The sequence below is a fragment of the Euleptes europaea genome, chromosome 11 (genome assembly GCF_029931775.1).
Source record: "Euleptes europaea isolate rEulEur1 chromosome 11, rEulEur1.hap1, whole genome shotgun sequence".
Classification (NCBI taxonomy): Eukaryota; Metazoa; Chordata; class Lepidosauria; order Squamata; family Sphaerodactylidae; genus Euleptes; species Euleptes europaea.
The window spans coordinates 12,999,567-13,021,600 of record NC_079322.1 but is presented as its reverse complement, the minus strand read 5'-3'; the positions used below and the strand labels follow the sequence as shown (position 1 = coordinate 13,021,600).

At 47.9% G+C, this 22,034-nt stretch overlaps 1 protein-coding gene across 1 annotated transcript in view; it reads right to left on the bottom strand.

Moving 5' to 3' along the window:
• Positions 1-22,034, bottom strand: part of TNS3 (tensin 3) — a 392,082-nt gene that overhangs the window by 132,832 nt on the left and 237,216 nt on the right. The window contains exons 16-18 of the mRNA XM_056856991.1: positions 20,723-20,852; positions 18,847-18,912; positions 18,416-18,520 (exon numbers count right to left, since the gene is read on the bottom strand). Coding sequence (XP_056712969.1) covers positions 18,416-18,520; positions 18,847-18,912; positions 20,723-20,852 — 301 coding nt within the window. The remainder of the gene's footprint in view (positions 1-18,415; positions 18,521-18,846; positions 18,913-20,722; positions 20,853-22,034) is intronic.

Genomic DNA, 22,034 nt, shown 5'->3' with positions numbered 1-22,034 from the left:
ACTTTTATTGTTGTTTGTTAACATGGAAAATTTATATTATAAAAACCAATAAAATTTTCAAAAAAAAAAAAAAAACAAACACAGCCAGTTCTGATTGGCTAACGTCTTTTATGTACAGCTGTTTCACTCATTGCCACCCCTCTGACAACTTTGGGTCTTTGTTTTGGTTATGCACATCGTTTCGGACCATCAGAGGTCGCCTCGCTCTCCTGCTGCATTTCCCCACGTTTTGCCCCCCGTTTTCAAATTTGAGATAAAACGGGTCCCTCAAAATGCGGGGAAATGCAGGGGGAGAGCAAGGCGACCTCTGACCGTCGGAAACAGTGTGCATAATCCAAACAAAACCCAAAGTCGTCGGAGGGGTGATGGCGAGTGAAATGGGCGTGCATAAAAGACCTAAGAAAATGTCGACCCGCTGTGCAGCTGCTGTGAAAACGGCAAATTCCATGCAGGCCATAATTAGACAAGGAATAGAGAATAAAACTGCTGCTATCTGACTCCCCTTATACAGATCTATGGTGAGACCACAGTTGGAATATTGTGTACAGTTCTGGTCGCTGCACCTGAAAAAGGATACCATAGAGCTTGAAAAGGTGCAGAAAAGAGCAACCAAAATGATCAGGGGGCTAGAGCAACTGCCCTATGAAGATTAATTAAAACGCTTAGGGCTGTTTAGCCTAGAAAAAAGTAAAGTAAAGGGAGACATGATAGAGGTATATAAAAGTATGCACAGTGTGGAGAGAGTGGGCAGGGAGAAAGGCTTCCCAATACTGGGGAGAACCCGGGGTCATCCACTGATGCTGAAGGGTGGGAGATTTGGGACAGATCCTCCGAGACAGTACCTTCTTTACACAGTGCATAATTAAATTGTAGAACTTGCACTCATTGTAGAGTGCATAGAGTCTGTTCCACCGTTACAATGGGAATTCCTCCACCATAATTTCTTCCCATATACTTTAACCTCTTAACTTCCCCAACCGAAAGATGTGCTTTCACCCTAGCAAGACTAAATGCATTTCCCACGCAGGTTTTAAATGGCTGCTTTCTAAAAATCCCATCCAGCGACCGCCTGTGAGACTGTGGAGTTGGCAAAACTGAAACCCTAGGGCATCTACTCCTTTTTTGTAAAAATTGGAATAAGGAGAGAACTGGGTGGATCATACCCATTCTAACAAAGTATAATCTTCCTCTAGAACTCTGGATCGGCCCTTTTCTCTTATCAGATCTAGAGGTGGATGGCGAGTGGATGGACCGCATGGTGACTTGCTTGCCTGGTGCGAAGGTTGCGGACATTACCAGTTGTATAGTTAGTCTGGTAGATAGTACTGGGGACGAGCCAGTGGTCGTGGTGCACGTTGGCACCAACAACGTGGGAAACTGTAGTCCGGAGGTCTTGGAATCCAAATTTAGGTTGCTAGGCAGAAGACTAAAAGCCAGGACCTCCAAGGTAGCTTTCTCGGAAATGCTACCTGTTCCACGTGCAGGACCAGCTAGGCAGGCACAGTTGGTGAGTCTCAATGCGTGGATGAGACGGTGGTGCAGGGAGGAGGGCTTTAGATTTGTAAGGAGCTGGGCAACATTTTGGGACAAGCTGGGCCTATACAAAAGAGATGGGCTCCACTTGAACCAGGATGGAACCAGACTGCTGGTGCGTAATATAAAAAAGGTGGCAGGGCAGCTTTTAAACTGAACCTGGGGGGAAAGCCGACAGGAGCTGAGAAGCATCTGGTTCGGGCAGACTCAATGCACACGGACAAAGGGAAAATTGCTTCAGATTGCCCACATGGGAATGGCATAGACATGAAAGGAGATGGTAAAAAAAGCAGGGTAGCCACTTAAGGATGCCCAAAGGCACATGCCAGGAGAGTCGAAAGAGAGAGACAGTGTGGAGGTGTTTCTATGCTAATGCTAGAAGCCTCCAAGCAAAAATGGGGGAGTTAGTGTGCATGGTTTTAAGAGAAAACATAGATATAGTGAGCATTACAGAAACCTGGTGGAGGGGAGAGAATCAGTGGGATACGGTCATCCCTGGTTACAAACTGTATAGAAATGACAGGGAAGGGCGTATTGGAGGGGGTGTTGCTATGTCTATCAAGGAAGGCATAGTGTCTAATAAGCTAGAAACTATAAAAAGGGCAGACTCGTCTACAGAATCCTTATGGGTGACAATTCCGGGCCCCAAAGGTGATTTAGTACTGGGGATGTTCTATCGGCCACCTGACCAAACGGCTCAGGGTGCTCTTGAGACGGAAAATGAAATTAGGGAAGCATATAAAGGTAATGAAGTAGTAATAATGGGAGACTTTGACTACCCTCATATTGACTGGATAAATGTATGCTCTAGTCAAGCCAAAGAGATAAAAATTTTAGACATCCTAAATGACTATGCCCTCGAACAGTTAGTCATAGACCCAACCAGAGGGTAGGCGATCCTGGATTTACTAGAGGCTCAGCTAGCTTGTATACCGCAGGTCAGGAAAGGCAGCAATAAGTCCAAGAGGTCACCACCGTGGCTCATTGCTTCCTTCAGAGACTGGAAGGATTGCCCAAACAAGGCAAACAAAAGCAAACACAAGCTTGCACAAAGGAAATGCAAGCAGATAGAGATGCAAAAAAAGATTTTGAGGGGCATATTGCTAAACACATCAAAACAAACAATAAGAAATTCTTTAAGTATATTAGGAGTAGGAAACCAGCTAGGGAAGCGGTTGGACCATTGGATGACGATGGGAGTAAAGGAACACTAAGGGAGGATAAAGCGATTGCTGAAAAACTAAATGAATTATTCTCGTCTGTCTTCACTGTTGAAGATACAGGGCAGATTCCTTCTCCTGAACAGATATTTTGGAGAGGGGAGAATGAAGAACTAGGGCAAATAGTGGTAACAAGACAGCAAGTCCTAGAACATCTAGACCAGGGATGGGGAACCTCAGGCCCGGGGGCCGTATGCGGCCCCCGAGGACATTTTTTGTGGCCCTCAGGAGCTCCGGGGCCCTGCCGCAGAGGCGCAACACAGGGCAGCCCCCCTGAGGGTGTTCCTGGGGCCACGGCTTGCAGGGGCGCTGAGGCACCCTTTGGACCGCCCCTTGCCAACTGACAGCTGTTGGTCGGCGAGAGGAGGGGGAGGGACGCTTCCCCCAAGGCTGCCCCCTATAGCCGCAGCGTGCAGGAACGCCGGGGCACACTGTAAGCCCCTCTTGCTGCCTGTCGGATGTTGAGCAGTGAGAGGGAGGGGGGGAAGAGGCCCGTAGCTACCGGCGGCAGAGCATGCACGCAGGAGCCGATTGGGCTTCGGGGGGCCTTTTGTAGACTCTGGGGGGGAGGGCATGGAGCCTGAGGCCAAGTTGCGGGGGCCGGCGTGTGTGTGTGTGTGTGTGTGTGTGTGTGTGTGTGTGTGTGGGAGGGAAGGCTTTTCTCTCTCCCTCTCTTTCTGTCTCTTTGTCTGTCTCCCTCCATCCTTCTCTTTCTCCCCCTCTTTCCATTTCTTTCTCCCTCTCTCCCTTTTCCTCTTTCTCTGTTTTCCTTCCTTCCTCCGTTGACAATTGACCGCGGGCAACGCCCCCCTGGCGCCTCGTTTGCTCGGGCCCACCGCTGGCTGCCCTCCCGCCTGGGAGGGGGGAGGACTGGGGGCACCCTCCAGGCCTTCTCTGCATGGCCTCCCCTGGGGTTGCCAACCTCCAGGTGGTGGCTGGAGACCTGGCAACCCTAGCCTCTCCACCCCCCCACCGGGAGATCTACACCTGGTAGGGCTCCCAAATGATGTTATAAATGTGCAAATGGCCCTTGGCAGGAAAAAGGTTCCCCACCCCTGGTCTAGACAAACTGCAAACGAACAAGTCACAGGGACCAGACGGTATTCATCCTAGAGTTCTTCAAGAACTCAAATGAGAAATTGCTGAACTCCTAACAAAGATATGTAATATGTCCCTTCGATCAGCCTCTGTACCAGAGGACTGGAGAATGGCCAATGTAACACCCATTTACAAAAAGGTTCCAGGGGGGGCCCAGGAAATTACAGGCCAGTTAGCTTAACGTCTGTTCCAGGTAAATTGATGGAAAGCATTATTAAAGATAGAATTGTCAAGCATATAGAAGGGCAAGGCCTGCTGAGCAAAACCCAACATGGCTTCTGTAAGGGTAGGTCCTGTCTCACTAACCTATTAGAGTTTTTTGAAAGCGTCAATAAGCATGTGGACAGGAATGACATTGTGTATTTGGATTTCCAAAAGGCTTTTGACAAAGTCCCCCACCAAAGACTTCTAAGCAAACCTCATAGTCATGGGATAAGAGGACAAGTCCTCTTATGGATTGAGAGCTGGCTGAAATATAGGAAACAGAGAGTAGGAATCAATGGTCAGTTCTCACAACAGAGGGATGTGAGCAGCGGGGTCCCTCAGGGATCTGTGCTTTTCAACCTGTTCATCAATGACCTGGATTTGGGGTTGAACAGCGAAGTAGCCAAGTTTGCAGATGACACCAAATTATTTAGGGTGGTTAAAACAAAATTGGACTGTGAAGAGCTCCAAAAGGATCTCTACAAACTGGAAGAATGGGCATTAAAACGGGAAATGAGGTTCAATGTGAACAAGTGTGAAGTGATGCATATTGGAACAAAAAATCCCAACTTCACATATACACTGATGGGATCTGTACTGGCAGTGACAGACCAAGAAAGGGATCTTGGGGTGGTAGTGGATCGCTCGATGAAGATGTCAACCCAGTGTGCGGCTGCTGTAAAAAAGGCAAATTCCACGCTGGCCATAATTAGACGAGGAATAGAGAATAAAACTGCTGATATTATACTTCCCTTGTACAAATCTATGGTGAGACCACACTTGGAATACTGTGTACAGTTCTGGTCACCACACCTAAAAAAGGATATTACAAAGCTTGAGAAGGTGCACAAAAGAGCAACCAAAATGATTAGGGGACTAGAGCAACTGCCCTTATGAGGGGCGGTAAAACGCTTAGGGCTGTTTAGCTTGGAAAGAAAGCTGCTGAGGGGAGACATGATAGAGGTCTATAAAATTATGCATGGCTTGGAGAGAGTGGACAGGGAGAAGTTTTTCTCCCTCTCCCATAGTACTAAAACGTGGGGTCATCTGCTGAAGCTGGAGGGTGAGAGATTCAAAACAGATAAAAGGAAGTGTTTTTTTCACACAACGCATAGTTAAATTGTGGAACTCCTTGCCCCAGGATGTGATGATGGCTGCCAACTTGGAAGGCTTTAAGAGGGGAGTGGACATGTTCATGGAGGAAAGGGGTATTCATGGCTACTAGTTAAAATGGATACTAGTCATGATGCATGCCTATTCTCTCCAGGATCAGAGCAGCATGCCTATTATCTTAGGTGCTGTGGAGCACAGGCAGGATGGTGCAGCTGCAGTCGTCTTGTTTGGGGGCTTCCTAGAGGCACCTGGTTGCCACTGTGTGAACAGACTGCTGGACTTGATGGGCCTTGGTCTGACCCAGCAGGGCTTTTCTTATGTTCTTATGGATACTGCGAAAATTTATCAGGTGGCAAAATTCTTAACTCAAGTAATGGCTTTAAAACTGTCCTGCTAAATGATACAGGCATTTCGCTCCAAGAGGTATTGTTGAACTTGTATAATTTTATTATATGCATTTTATGTATTTATGAATTTTAGGTATTTTATAAGTTTATACTTATTTGCTTATGGCTTTGTTAATGAGCAATAAACCAAACTTGTAGAATTTGCTGCAACAGAATGTAGCGATGGCCGCCTACTTGGAAGGCTTTAAAAGGGGAGCCGACAAATTCATGAAGGACTGGGATATCAATGGCGACTAGTCACGATGGACATCTCCTCCCTCCAGTACCAGAGGCAGCATGCCTCTTCATATCAGTTGCCAGGGAGCATGGGCAAGAGGATGCTGTTGCCATCCTGTTTGTGAACTTCCTAGAAGCAGCTGGTTGGTCCCTGTGTGAACAAATGCTGGACTCGATGGACCTGTGGTCTGATCCAGAACGGCTCCTCTGATGTTCTAAAGCAGTTTCATGACATCGTCACGCTCAATTATGTATTCCTTCATTGGCTGGAATCAGTCTAGTAATGGTAAAGAAAACTTCAGCTGCAAATGAATGAATGAATGAATGAAATGAAGGAATGAAGGAATGAAGCAGTAGAGAAAACATCGTCATAGTGAAGGAGCCTCTCAGGAAACACGTCGTTTCCCTCCCCTGAGCACTGCTTTTCATCCCAAACTAAAACAGTCACACTTTCAGCACATCCTCTTTTCCTGTATCCCACATTCAAAAGGCACATGTGCTGTCTTGAGGGTTTCCTCTGCTGTTAGTACTTACACAGAAGGAAGAGCGGGGCTGATAACCATCAAAGTTTAACCCATTTCTGGAAGTTTCACATAAATTCATTTAAGAAGATGGTACAATCAGTTCCTTTTGTTCACGTTAAAACGCTGCAGATGTACCCAGCAGTATAACTAACTACCAGGCAGTGGAAGCCAAGACGGAGGCCCCGTGGACAGCGAAGCAGTCACTAGAAGAGGGCTATGTTTCTCGGCTCCCTAGTTTCTCTTGGAACCTTATCGGTAGCGAATTGCCAAGAACTGTATCTTACTAGCGGATTTAGCATTTTCCCTCATGGGTGATTTCTAATTGCTACTCTACATGACAAAAAGCCTCCATTTTCTAAAGAATACATGAGGCTGCAGAATTTTCTTTAGGGCCTGTTTTCCAGTCAGCACCCTGTATTAGCTTCACTTGTACCAGCCAATGGACCAGCTAGGGTCAAAGCTGGCCAGCATGGTGTAGTGGTTAAGAACAGAGGTTAGGAGCAGTGGACTCTTAATCTGGAGAACCGGGTTTGATTCTCTACTTCTCCACATGAGCAGCAGACTCTAATCTGATGAACGGGGTTGGTTTCCCCACTCCTACACATGAAGCCAGCTGGGTAACCTTGGGCTAGTCACAGTTCTCTTAGAGCTCTCTCAGCCCCACCTACACAATCCACTGATCTCACTGCACGTGTTTATCAAAAAAGGATGATCTTTTTAAACTGAGACACTCAAAATAAAGGTAAATTTGCTTAAGCTATTCTCCCCCACACCCCGGAACAACAGATGAAACCTCAGATTAAGTATCAACTTCTCAGGGCCAAACGCCAAACACAAAGGGGGCTTACAGCTCTCCAAAATATTTGTGTGGTTTTGGCGCACTGCCCACTTCCTGGATGGAAAGAGCTGACGATTGTTTCGAGCAGTGGGCTGGAGCTATTTCCCCCACCAAGAAACCTTACCCATGCACAAGGACATGAGAACATTAAGAAAAGCCACGCTAAGTCAGATCAAGGCCCATCAAGTCCAGCAGTCTGTTCACACAGTGGCAACCAGGTGCCTCTAGGAAGCCCCCAAACAAGACGACTGCAGCTGCACCATCCTGCCTGTGCTCCACAGCACCTAAGATAATAGGCCTGCTCCTCTGATCCTGGAGAGAAGAGGTATGCATCATGACTAGTATTCCTTTTGACTAGTAGCCGTGAATAGCCCTTTCCTCCATGAACATGTCCACTCCCCTCCTAAAGCCTTCCAAGTTGGCAGCCATCATCACATCCTGGGGCAAGGAGTTCCACAATTTAACTATGCGTTGTGTGAAAAAACACTTTCTTTTATCTGTTTTGAATCTCTCACCCTCCAGCTTCAGCAGATGACCCCACGTTTTAGTACTATGGGAGAGGGAGAAAAACTTCTCCCTGTCCACTCTCTCCAAGCCATGCATAATTTTATAGACCTCTATCATGTCTCCCCTTAAATGCCTACTCCCTCACACGGGTAGGCAGATAAGTTTTGTTCTCTTGTGGTGATTTGCCGAGAAATCCCATACATGCCTAAGCTGTGGGGGGGGGGGCGGTTGGGGGGAGGCAGTAAGGATTAGTTCACACATGCACGCTACTTGAAACCTTGCAACTGACAGTGCAAACTGCCTACACTGGAAAACTGTTGTTTGAGATGTGGGAAATATCAAAGCTTTGATATTTGATCTGTGATTCCCTATCATGATCATATATCTCAACTGGGTGTCACCAACGAACAACAAACAAACATGTTCCCTCTCTGGGATGTACCCAGACATTTGGAATATATTTACAAGAGATCCAAGAAAGCATCTAGCCAAATGAATTAACATCCCAAATTCACTTTAGAATTTGGGGACTGGAGACACACTGGATCTTTTCTTGAATGTTTCCCAAATATTCACCATACCCTCGATATCAGTATTTGACATCCTACAGTCAGACAGACAGCGTGGTGTCATGGTTAAAGCATTAAGACCAGGATCTAGGAGACCCAGGTTCAAATCCTCACTCTGCCATGGAAGCTTGATGTGTGTTCTTGGGTCCGTTCTACACTCTAAGCCTAACCTACCTTACAGGGTTGTTGTGAGGATAAAGTGGAGGAAAGGTGAAAGGATGTAAACTGCCTTGAGTCCCCACTGGAGAGGAAGGAGGGGAATAAATGAAATAACTAGATTAATACATTCCTTGATCCTGATATCATGGTTAGTCACCTTGCGTCCTTCAAAGGAAATAGGAAAAATAGGAAAAGGAAAAAGGAAATAGGTCACGGTCAAGGTAGTCCCCTGTGCAAGCACTGGGTCATTACTGACCCAAGGGGCGACGTCACACCCTGACATTTAGTAGGCAGACTATGTGGACAGGGTGGTTTGCCATTGCCTTCCCCAGTCGTCTACACTTGATAAGCTATCATCTTTGAGGGATAGAAGGTAATCAAACAAAACAGACAGTGGGCAATTGATTGGTGAAATATTTTTAACCTTAACCCAATCAGAAAAACGTCTCCATTTACCGTCTTAGGACCGCCGTGCGGAAGACTTTAACGAATGCAGCAGAACCTTAGCTACCCTGTCGGACCACTGCCCCAGGGTAGCAGCCTCCAGGCCGCAAGCTGCAGGTCCGGGGGGGGGGAGTGGGAGGGATTCCTCGGAAGAAGAATGTAATTCCCTTGTGCAAGTGACATGAGCACTGCGAACCACGACCTCCTGGGCCAAAACGAAGTGACAATGATGGCATCTCTCTTGTCGTGGTTCACCTTGGCTAGGGCCTTGTGAAGTAGAGGGAATGGGGGAAAGAGATAAAACAGAGCCCCATTCCAAACTGCCTGAAAGGCATCTCCCATTGATCCCGGGCTGGCTCCCGCCCTCGAATAGAACCTGGGACACACTGAGTTGAGGTGTGTGGCAAAAAGGTCTATTTGCGGGTAACCCCACTGTCGGAATATTTGGTGGAGACAGTCGTCGCTTAAGGTGAGCTTATGCGTTTGATTGGGAAGGCAACTCAGAGCATCCACTAACGTGTTGCTCTTGCCTGCGATGTGAATTGCTACGAGAGTAGCATGATGAGCTATGGCCCATTCCCAAATGTCGCTGGCCTCTTTGGAGAGCGAAACGGACCCTGTGCCGCCCTGCTTGTTTATATAGAACTGGGCGGTGGAGCTGTCTGTGGCGATCTGAATGTGTTGTCCGTCCAGGTGCCCTGTGAATGAAGACAGAGAAAGACAGATAGCTCGCAGCTCCAACAAATTGATGTGCAACCGGGATTCTAGGGAAGACCAAGTACTCTGGGCCATAAGGTCACAATGAGCTCCCCAGCCTGACAGGGAAGCGTCTGTGAACAGGTACCTCTGAGGAGAAGGGCGATGAAAGGGGACACCTGAGAGGATGTTTGCATCGTGTGCCCACCATTGCAAGGAAGAAATAACTTATCTAGGGATGGAAAGGCGTTTGTATTGGGGATCAACATTGAGCCTGAACACCTGGAGGAACCAGTTTTGGAGCGGGTGCATACAGAGCCTCGCAAACTCCACCACGGCTGTAGTAGAGGACATGAGGCCTAACAATTTCTGTATATGATGGGCCGTTTGAAACCTTTTTTTGTGAATTTAGCCACCATCTTTTGGATGGCGCGAGCCCTCTGTACAGGGAGGAAGGCTCTGGCTTGGACAGCATCCAACTGTGCCCCAATGAAGGTTTGTATTTGCGCCGGTACAAGCTTAGACTTAGAAAAATTAACCAAAAGACCCAGATTGTTAAGGACTGAGAGGATTAAGTCCACCTGTGTGGCCAATTCCGATTGTGAAGGACCCACTACCAACCAATCATCAAGGTAGGGAAATATTACGCAACCCTTCAGAGCAAGGTGGGCTACCACCACTGCAAGGCACTTCGTAAATGTCCTGGGGGCTGTGGACAACCCGAAGGGCAACACATTGTACTGGTAACATTTTCCATTGCATTCAAACCTTAGGTATTGGCGACACTCAGTATGAATTGCAATGTGGAAATAAGCGTTGCGGAGATCTAACACCACGAACCACATATGTTTATCCAGGAGGGGAAGCACTTCTGGGAGCATGAGCATACAGAACTTCCTGGTCCTAATAAAGGCGTTAAGGTCCTGGAGATCCAGGATAGGGCGCTTCCCCCCTTTTTTATCCATAAGAAAAAAGTGGGAGTAAAACCCGCGATTCCGTTCCGAAGGTGCAACCTCTGAAATGGCTCCCTTAGACAGGAGAGTGGTAACCTCTTGTACGAGTAGGTCTGGGGCCAGCGAAAGGGAGCGGCCCGTGGGCCTGTATGGAGGTAACATATCAAATTCGATGAAGTAACCAACATTTATTATTTTGAGAACCCAAACATCAGTGGTAATAGCAAACCATGAGTGGTAGAAAGCCGACAGGCGATCAAGAAAGCAAGCAGACATGTCTAGTCATGCCTGCTTCGGTTTGTTGAAATGGCAGGGAGACCCTCTGGGGTCTTTACGGACCCTGGGTTTGGGTGGGAACTTCCTGTCCTGCTGCAGGCGGGGAAAGGATGGGTGGAAGGAGGGTTGTTGGAAGGAACCCTGGAGACGATATAGGCGGGAAGACTGATTGGCTTGACGGCCAAAATAACGCCACTTAAAATCGGGGGCTTGGGGAGCAATCCCTAAGGATTTGGCATTTGTTTTGTTCTTTTTCAGGCGATCCAGGAAAGTATCAGTTTGGTCGCTGAACAAGGATGTCCCTTCAAAAGGAAGGTCCTCAATACGGGCTCGGGTGTCATACGGGAGAGCAGACTAGCGCAGCCAGGCATGCTGGCGAATGACAATGGCAGAGGCAATGGCTTTACTAGAGGAATCCGCCACATGGTGCGCAGCTGTAAGCTGTTGCCTTGCGAGGGACATGCCTTCGGACTGAATGGCTACTGCCGAGGGACGTTGATCATCGGGAAGCATGGAGATTTGAGGGGATATACGATCCCAGAGGGAGTATTGATACCTGGCCATGATGGCAAGGAAATTGGAAATGCGGAGATCCACCACAGTGGAAGTGTAAATTTTTCTGGCAAGGGTATCTAGTTAAGGGCCTTCCTTATCCTGTGGGGATGAGTGTGCTCCAGACCTATATTTACCAGGCAAAGCCTCCACTATTATGGAATTAGGAGGGGGATGCTGGTAAAGACATTCTCCACCTTCCCTGTGAATCTTGTAAAGATTCTCTACTCGTTTGGTGGAAGAGGGGACCGAAGCAGCCTTAGCCCAGTTGTTATGGATCACTTCCAGAATGCTCTTTATCATAGGAAGGGCCATGGGGCCTACGTCAGGGTTATGGAGGATATCCATAATATCATCTATAGGGCTGGAGTCCTCCGGCTTAAACTCAATTTTGAGAGCTTTTGCCATGCGAATGGGCTGCTCCGCATATAAACGTAGGAGAGAGCGGCTTAGAGTCCCCAACAGTGTCCTCGGGTGAGGGAGCTGAAGTGCGGGATTCCTCATCCTCATCAGGGGAGTAGGAGGCATCATACTCGGATGGATCAGTGTCCCTTGACACAGAAGGAGACCTGGAGAGGGGAGGCTTGCGAAGCGACTCTTGCCTTGGACGAACGGAATCCTTGGAAAGATCATCAGGACGACGAGACAGCGTGTGTCGACGCCGCCGAGAGCCTCCAGAAGGCGAGCGTGACCGGGAGCGTCAGTGACGACGATCGACCGAAGAGCCCGAGTAGACGGAAGGAGGAGGATATCGGCGTCGAGAAACCTCTCGATGCCGACGAGAGGGAGACTGGCCCTAGAGGAGTAGCGGCGCCTCTGACTGATCCGACTGTGTGAATGAAGTGAACGGCTATGTCCGGTATTTGGCTGTTTGGATGATGACTGGTATTGTTGAGCGCCTGGGGTACGTGAGCGGGATGAACGGCTATAACCAGAAGAAGACTGTCTAGATCAGGGGTGGGGAACCTTTTTTCTGCCAAGGGCCATTTGTATATTTATAACATCATTCGCGGACCATACAAAATTATTAACTTAAAAATTAGCTGACCAAGCCCCAAGCAGGCAGCTGCCTCAGATGACCCCCCCTGCACAGGCAAGCAGGCAGGCATCCAACTGGTGGCACACTCGCCCACCTGGTGACACAGGATGGTCTGTTGCACCAGCCGGGCGTAGCCGTCCAGCCACACGCCGGAGTTGCTCCTGCTCCACATGATTGGGGACGGATTCTACAGCCGGCTCCTGCTACCTCCGCCTGCAGGGGTGAAATAGCTAAGAACTCCCCCCACCACGCATTCTGGCCCTGCCCCCTTTAATCACTCCATTGTCGCCACTTCCACCCCCAGCCTCTTGTATTCCCTCTGTACTACGTTTCTCCATGGCTCGGGTGGGAAAGGGTTCACACAATTCCTTGAATAGAGGCTATTCCTGTCCGCAGGAGGGGGCTGATCACCAGTCTTAGATCCTTCTGAGCTAGACATCTGCCAGGTCCCACAAAGGGCCAGACCAAATGATTTCGTGGGCCTTAAACGGCCCCCGGGCCTGACGTTCCCCACCCCTGGTCTAGATGAACGATGAGAGCGGGAGCGGCGAGAAATGGATTGGCGCCAACGACTGGATCGGCCCTGATGGTTCCGACGATGGGATCGACTCCGACGAGAAGATGACCGGCGTCTGCAGGAAGCGGATCGACTCCGATGATCGGCTCGACGTCGAGAAGATTGACTCCGACGGGTAGATCGGCGACGGCGCGGGTTCGACCGACGCCGAGTGGATCCGGACGAAGCCGGGGATCAAGACTGGCACCAAGAAGTCGATCGACGCCGAGGCCGTTGGCCGGGCTCGAGATGGGACGAACCCTTCGGAGACTCCGCTTGGTTCCTTTCAACCGAACGTTGGGAGTCTTGATGAGCACTCATAGGAGGGGGTGGTTGATCGGCACCGACCTGGAGCTCTGTAGGTTCTGCCCGAGGCCCTTTATCATCAGGCCGTGGGGACTTGTTAAGTACCGGAGGCACATCTTTATAGAGGTGAAGGAGGTGCTGTTTGAACTCAGCCGAGTCTTCCTGGGCCCTGCTCGGACACGGACACGGAACCAAGGGGGTAGCCAGGGAATGAGGAGGCGAATCCTCGATGGCAATGGGCTGCTGCTGTGCAGCTTAGTCGGGAGCTCACAACTCAGATGGACGAGGCGAGCGAGGCGACTTGGCTTGGGATCAGCATCGAGGGGATGCCGAAGGCGATCGGCGTCGAAGGGACTTCGGCGACCTCGAAGGTGATCGACGCCGAGGCGATTTGGAGCGGGAAGCATGGTGCGATGAGCCGCAGCCGTGGCCATCTTGCAAAACCGTAGCAATAAACTTTGCTGGCTGAATAATGACGGAGGAAGGCTTCTTAGAAGGGCCAACTTTTTTGGACTTTTTTGTAGTGGGTCCCACATCGAGTTGGGACTCACCGGTCAAAGTACCCAGTTCAGCAGAACGACCTCGTGGGCGAAGCAACTCTTTGTAAAGATGAGAAAGTAATCGAGTCGACCGAACCCTCAAGGCCTTGTTGGTGAATTTGGAGCAACTTTTACAAGTTGCCGGAATGTGGCCTTCCCCCAGACAAAGGAGGCATTCAGTGTGGGAATCATTCTTCACCATCTTAGTACCACACACACTACATTTCTTGAAAAGTGGAGCTTTTTTGGGCTCCATGGCTAGAGGAAGGTTCTCTCTCCGTGGCGGCAGGTTGGAGAACTGGAGGGAAGAGTGCTCCCTCCCCCTTGGGTCATGTGACCGTGGGCGGGGAGATTGCATGCCCCAAGGGGAGGGGGAGCACTCTCTTTTAGATTTTGCTAGAAGCTGACAAATCTTATCCGTGCCTGGCCTGCGCCTGCTCAGTCCCAATGTGGGACTGCATAGAAGCCACGCAGATGAACTTGGTAACCTTGTTGAATGCTCCATCATCTGTATCATACTGTTTTATTGTCTTGTTTTATCATTTTTAATCCAGTTATATACAAGTGTGGCGCCTACATAGGGGAGGGGGGAGTCCTATCTTCCCTCACTTGCTCGCCTGGCCAGGCATTCACCAGCCAGTCCCCTGCGTTGGCAGCAGGGGGTGATGGGAGCACCCACTCCTCCTCTCTGGCCCTTTGCCTTACCCACCTGCCCACTGGTAATACCAGTCAGCAGCTCCTGCTCCTCTTTGCCCACCTGCCCACTCATCTGATCGGCTGGCTTGTTGGCACAGTGGCTGCGCCCCCCCCCCCCAGCTCACTCAACAGCGAGAGGCTGCTCCTTCCTGTTAAAAAAATGGCTGCTATCTGCTATCCTGAGGGTGTCACAAGTCTGTAGAGAAATACCCCCTTATCTGTACCTGGCTCCATTCTCTGGATTTTTTGATCCACACAGCAGACAGGTTCACAATTAGATTGTACCATTTTTATTGTGTTGCTGCAATATTCTACTGCAAACCTGGACAGAACTGTCTATCTCAATTGAGAAGTCATGTATTGGATCATAAAATTATGAAATACATGCATCGGCTGATAAAGAAATCATGGAAATTCCACTACCTGATGACATCAATCTGCTTAAAGATTTTTTAATACAGATTTTTAAATTCTCCTGCATCCCACAGTGGGGGTCTCGCGCTCAAATGCAGGCCTACCAGATTCTGAAGCGCCTTCTAGCCGCTCTGCAGCCAAAATGCAGAACAGAGATCCTCCAGTCCAAACTTGTACACTATTTACAGTTGTTGAACAAGTATTTAAAGCCACATTTCAAAAGAGGCAGCGTGAGAGGAAGAGACCCTGACCACAAGCACGCGTGTGGAAGCTAGACGTTTTTAATCTTATCTACACTCATCCAACTGCGCTGAAAAGATAAAATGACTCCCTTCCATTCCTCACTTCATGGTTTCATGACAAGGGAGGGCGGGGAAGGCAACAGCCACGCTCCAAGACATATCCAGCAAGATAACTAAGGGTGCATCTGCCGAAGGTAGATACAACCGGAAAACATAGTAGGCACCTCTCCAAGGAGGCAGCGTGAAATCCCGTAATTTGCCGCTTCGGCTTTGCTTGCCAGATGGGAATGGAGGGGGAGACGTAGCAGTACATAGCAATTTGGGTTTTAAAATAGACCTCCTCTCCCCACCCCAATTCTGCCTGCCAAATCTCCCTTCTATATACACCCACACACACTCGCTCCTGCAAACAACAACAACAACCGCTAAATAGTTCAAGAACCAAACCCACAAGTTCGTCTCTTCGTTTCCAATCTCTGCTTCGCCCTTCACTTACCAGAAACGGCACTGACCTGGGTGTTTTTGCGGGTGAGCATCTGAATTCCTTCCGAGGCCCCAGAACCAAAGCAATTTTTGTCTCAGACCCAGAGTTTTGTAACGCTGAAGCAGCCCTCTGGGAAAACAAGCATTTAACCGTGCAGGAGGGCGCCTCCCCATTCAACAGCTATTTGCTTTAAGTTTAAAAGGGAGGGAAATTTTTTCAGATGAAAAGTTTTTTTAAAGTCTCAAACAAAAAAAAGAAAAAGAAAGAGCTCATCCGTCATGGGTGAATTCCTGAAAGCCAGCTGTTGTTCACCTGGAAACGCTTTGTGGGGGGTGGGGGTGGGAGCTGCAGTGGGACTAAGTAGAGATTTCGTAGATATCAGGACATATTGCTATAAGCCCTACTGGGCCAGTTATTTACTTCTCCGCCACAGCTAGGTGTACATTCAAACATCCTTTTGCTTACACACACTATGACCATGAGCTGTTATCCAACCTGAATACTGTTAAAAATGTTCTGTTGAAAGATTGGTTAGAGTGTTGGACTAGGATCTGGGAGACCCAGGTTCGAGTCCCCGCATCACCATGGAAGCAGGCTGGGTGACTTTGGGTCAGACATGAACTCTCAGCCCTATCTACCTCACTGAATTGTAGTGGTGATAGCATGGAGAAGGGGAGACCGATGTAAGCCGCTTTGCCTCCTGGGGAGAAACATGTGCTATAAATGATTCTGCCCCTGCAAATCAGGGGACTTAGAAACGGTTGAGAATGACTTCCTGAACTGCAATTTCTATACATTACTCCGTTAGAAGTTTATTGAGCCCCTCTTATCAAGATTGAGACCTGACAGGGCAGGTGAAAGGTTTGAGATGCTCCTACAAGGGGGTAATCCTTCAACCACTCTTCAGGTAGCAAAATTTTGTTTAGCAGCAATGAAAATTCGTCGCCTTAGAACAGCGCAATTGACAGATGTGTCTCAGCTGTAATTCCTTTTTTAAATGTTTTAAAAATGTTTTAAGACTCTTTGATTGTAAGAATCTATTAGTCCATGCTTTCCGTTTTATCATGTTTTGACTGGCTAAGTGCCGCAAATAAATTATCTATCTATCTATCTGTGCTATAAATGCAGTATATAAATAAATAAAATTATTTAGGACAGAGGAAAAAATCGTACTGAATGCAGAATTTAACTTCCAAATGTGGAATTTAACTTACAAACAATACTGGTGTTTTGTTTTTAATTAAGCATTGGCTCCTACTAGCTATTCCCCTGGCAAAAGAGGAAAAGGTGTCCCCTTAGGATCAACAAAAAAAAGGTATGTCGGGGATCACGGAATTCACGTGGACAAAAGCCATATAACCTACAGGGAGGAAAAGAATCAGGCGAGACTGAGCAGAGAAAGCTGATAGGATCCATCTCTTCAAACCAAGATCTCCTGGTTGCAAATGTATAATTTGAATGTGTGTGTGCATGGGGGGTACAGCCCGAGCAAAAACCCCAGAAAAGAGGGCTATGGGATAAGATTTCCAGGAGAGAGTTTCTTGAATAGCTTCCTTGCCCCTTTCCTAGAAAGCAGAATCATGTAAATTTGTACAAGCTGAAGAATTATTGCAAAAGAGGTATTATACAAACTGTATCACAGAATCCAGGTCTTCTTGCTGCAAAATCCAATTCTGCACAGCCTACACCATATTTATGCTATGGGCATAAACATAATTGAATAGTCACATGGCAACGCGGGACCTCCTGGGAACTGAGGTTCTAAGATTGGGAAGGAAGCTCTTCAATAATTACTACCTTCACCAAACTACAATTCCCAGCATTCTTTTAAGAAAGCCATGCCAGTCAGTTAGTATAAACTTTATGTATGTTGGCAGGGTAGGGACAGCACATAACTATTACAATCAGTTCAGGCTATGGCAAGCCACTGATTGCCGTTACCATAGGCATATGTCTGCGCCAATCAAACCATTCTTAAACACAGATTCCCTTCATCTTCAGCCTCTTTTCAGACAAGCAGCTCTACAAGCAGACCTTGATGGCTTCTCATTTGTGGAGTCACAGTTCCAGAGGACCGAATGCATTATATTTTATTCTGTCCTCTTTATACAAAGCCTAGAACTAAATATATTACAGCGCTTCTAAATGACCTAAATCTCTTTTCAGATTCAGAGAAGCTGCTCTTTCTCCTCTCAGATGCCAATCCAGTTATCTCCTATAAAGTGTCACTCTTTGTCCTAGCAACCAAGAAAATTTGGGCTAAAGATGTTATTTAATCAGGGCATTTAATGACTAGCATTTTTTGGTCAGACTGTTTTAATGTTATTATTTATGACTAGGTTTTAATGTAATTATATACAACTAGGTTTTATGACAGATTGTAATGGCCTTCGGCTGCAAACAATAAACAACAATTGATGGGTTCGCCATACACACAGGCTCCAGGGAGAGAACTTCGCTCCACAAGCTACCCATCTCGAAGTATTAACCAGAAATAAGGCACAAGCCATTGCTAACTCATGGTTTTATGTCTGCACTAGATCTTACATAAGCAGTACCCAGAAATTCTTCTACTGGCCGTTATATGAGACACATGTTCCTCTTGAAATACAGTATTAAGGACATTTCTAAACTTTTCACCTTACTTTTTATCAGGCAAAGCAGGCCCTTATTTGCTTCCTTCTGGCTCGTCACACAGTTTGCAAGACCTGAGCAAGGCGGTTAACAATAGGACATTTGGGAGGCCATTCATAGGGTCGCTGTAAGTTGTGATGGCACACAACGCACACACACACAGAGCTTGTCACATTCCTCTCCTAACAGAACTCACCTTCGCCATCAGGGCTCAAGTTTTCATAAGAATCCCAGCGAATCAAGGGATCGGCGGTGTTGTAGTCCACTATCACCCCCTGGTCATTCTGCAGGTGTTCACACCCTAGAAGAGGAGAGAATTGCCAAAGCTGTAAATGTCAGAATAATGCACAGGATACATTCCAATGGGAACTGTACCTCTGAACTCCTGAAGGGTAGATTGTCTGGGGCCGCATCGAGTGCAATGTGTGAAGATGCAGCAAAGAGTGACCAGGGCCCAAAGGCCCACAGAAACCCTTGAGGAGTATCCTGGACCTTCATCCGGGCCCCTGACTGCAACGTCATGCTCCTTTCTGACTAGGTTAGCCCACTGGGGACAATCAGGCTTCCTTCAGAGTAAGCATGCATAGGACTGGGGTGTAAGGTGGGTTATTTATGTGGGATCCTCACCTTGGATTTTCTCTGGGGATCCTGAAAACACCAGCTCAACTTTTCCATAGTCAGGGAACCGGTCATCTGGAAAAGCAGAAGAAATTATTTCAGATTTTTTTTTTTTTTTTAGTTAACCTAGAGAAAGTAGAAAACCATAAGCAGAAATCAAGATTTTGGGGGGTGAGATGAGTGTAAGGCTGGATGTTCAAAATCAATTTGCTGCCTTCTAAAATGCCGAAATATTCTCACCCCCCAAAAAGTTTAAAAGTTACACCTGGGTTATAGGACAAGGTATAACACTGAGAACTGGAAGTCATACAGGTTGAGTATCCCTAATCCGGACATCCAATATCCAGACTGATCCGAAAACCAGACCTTTCGTGACGGCATGTGGGCAGACCTGTGCCTCCTGGCCTCTCCTGACTTCCAAGAGGCCGGGCGGCACATATCAGACTCACACCCACACCTCCCAGCCTGTCTGAAGTCTGGTGGGAGAGTCCCACACCTTTACTTTCTGATAGTTCAATGTTAGGGTTGCCAGGTCCCTCTTCACCAACAGCGGGAGGTTTTTTTGGGCGGAGCCTGAGGAGGGTGGGGTTTGGGGAGGGGAGGGACTTCAATGCCATCGAGACCAATGGCCAAAGCAGCCATTTTCTCCAGGTGAACTGATCTCTATCGGCTGGAGATCAGTTGTAATAGCAGGAGATCTCCAGCCAAAACCTGGAGGATGGCAACCCTATTCAATGTACATACAATTATTAAAAGATATTGTTTAAAATTACATTCAGGTTGTGTATATAAAGTGTATATAAAACATATATAAAACATAAATGAATTTGGGCCCCGTCTTCCATATTTGGGTCCCTCATTATGTATATGCTAAAATTCCAAAATATTCCAAAATACGGAAAGATCCGAAATATGGACCACTTTTGGTCCCAAGCAGGCCGCAAAAGGGATACTCAACCAATCTACTTTATCTTCTGCAATTCGTGGTTGCCTTTTTAAAAAGAAGAAACTTGCTTTTTCTCTCTTCACAGAGCTGCCAGTGTGAACACAAAGGGCCAAATCTACCAGAAAGTTCTTCCACATGAGCCCCACTGAGATGAGTAGGAGGGGCCCAAGCCCCCCCCCCCCTTCCCCCAATGCCCTTACTCAGGCCACGTTCACTTCAACGGGCAGGAAAACTTTCAATAGTACTGGAATTAAAACAGAAAATACATATGCTGGTATTCTCCTCCTCCGGGGGGTGGGGATGCTGGAGGTTGTAAGAGACAGCTGCCCCTGTGGTGAATATTCATTCCTTTCCTTCCACTATCATCTCTGGATCAGCCTTTACACCACTTCAAAAAGCAGAAACGCCAGAGATGATAGCGGGACAGAAGAAACACGCAGCGCCTCCGGTCACGACGGCTTTGTATCATTCCATCTTCAACTGGCATAAAAACCACATCCTCTCCTCAGACTCAGAAAAATGAACACACTGCTGCTGAAAACCAACAACATTTTCACGTTAGTGGCTATCCTGTCTCTGTGTGTCAATACCAAAGTTCAGGAATAGTCAAGTGGTAGCCAACGGGTCTGTACATTGGTTCCTTTGCCCCTAAAGGCCCCAAAAGGAAAAGGTGATGCCACACTTTGTCACTGCTCTCTTTTGGATCTCCTGGAGAATGTGCAACTGTCCATCTTGGTGTACAGTGCTATGGTGAAGCGCATGCACTCCATTAACCGTGACACCCTTTCGAGTACATGGTGTACCCATACTTTTATCATGGAATTGAGTGAACAAGACCCCCAGATTCAGCTGTGTCCACCAAAGCTGAAACCCCTCCAGATGTGCACACAGAAAAGCTCTTAACTCACCCCTGCCCGCCACACAAAGAAGGAAGCTTGCCTTTGTTTGCGTTGTCCAAGTCCTCTTTGCCATACACCAGACCATAGCCCTGAACGGCACCCGTGTGGAACTGCAGGCGGAAAACGATGTTGCGGGTGGCTGATCGGTATTTCTTGTGGTAGCACTTCAGCTGAAAGAGAGGCAACCAGCAATGGGGCTTCCCATATTCCTTGTAGTCACAAAATGCCCAGATAGACAAAAGAATGCCTGAGAATACTTCCTTCCCATGTACAAGCTGACTGAGGCACAGGTAGAGATGTGCACGGCCAAGGCCCAAAAGCGTGCTCAGTGATGAAGCACACGGAGTGTCCTTGAGTGTGGTGTAGTGGTTAAGAGCGGTGACTTGGAGAGATCTGGAGAAATGGGTTTGAGTCCCCACTCCTCCACACGAGTGGTGGAGGCTAATCTGGAGAACTTTGTTTCCCCACTCCTACACATGAAGCCAGCTGGGTGACCTTGGGCTAGTCACAGCTCTCTCAGCCGCAACTACCTTGGGATAGTCACAGCTCTCTTAGAGCTCTCTCAGCCCCACTTACCTCACAGGGTGTCTGTTGTGGGGGGGGGGAGAGAAAGTGATTGAAAGCCAGTTTGATTCTCCCTTAAGTAGTACAGAAAGGCAGCATATAAAAACCAACTCCTCCTCTTCCTCCTCCTCTTTTCCTCAGCTTGAGATGCCTCACAGTAGGGGTCCCCAACAAAGTGCCCACGGCACCCAACGTCTTTCTTGGCATCTGCCAAGTGTTCTTAGAAAGTGGGCAGGCCAGATGGGGCTCAGCAAGGCTGAGGTTCTCTGGGCTAGTAGGTATGGCAGACCAAGGACTTCAGATCTCTCCTGTCTCGGGGGGGTCCACTCCCCTTGAAAAGCCAGGTTTACAGCTTGGGAGTGCTACTCAACACAACAGTCAAGTTAGATAACCAGGTGGCTGCAGTAGTCTGGAGTGCTTTGGCCCAGCTTCAGCGGGTGCATCAGCTGCGTCCGTTCCTGGGTCAGTCAGATCTAGCCACAGTGATCCATGCCTTAGTTACATCTAGACTGGACTACTGCAACACACTGTAGTTGGAGCTACCCTTGAAAAGTGTTCGGAAGCTCTAGCTAGTGCAGAATGCTGCGGCTAGACTGCTTGTCTGGGCCAGGTATCAGAAGCATGTGACCCTGATATTACAACAGTTACACTAGCTACCGATCTGCTCCAGAGCCCAATTCAGGGTGCTGATTTAGACAGCCCTACATGGAAGAAGAAAAAGAGTTGGTTTTTATATGCCAACTTTCTCTCCCACTTAAGGGAGAATCAAACTGGCTTACAATCACCTT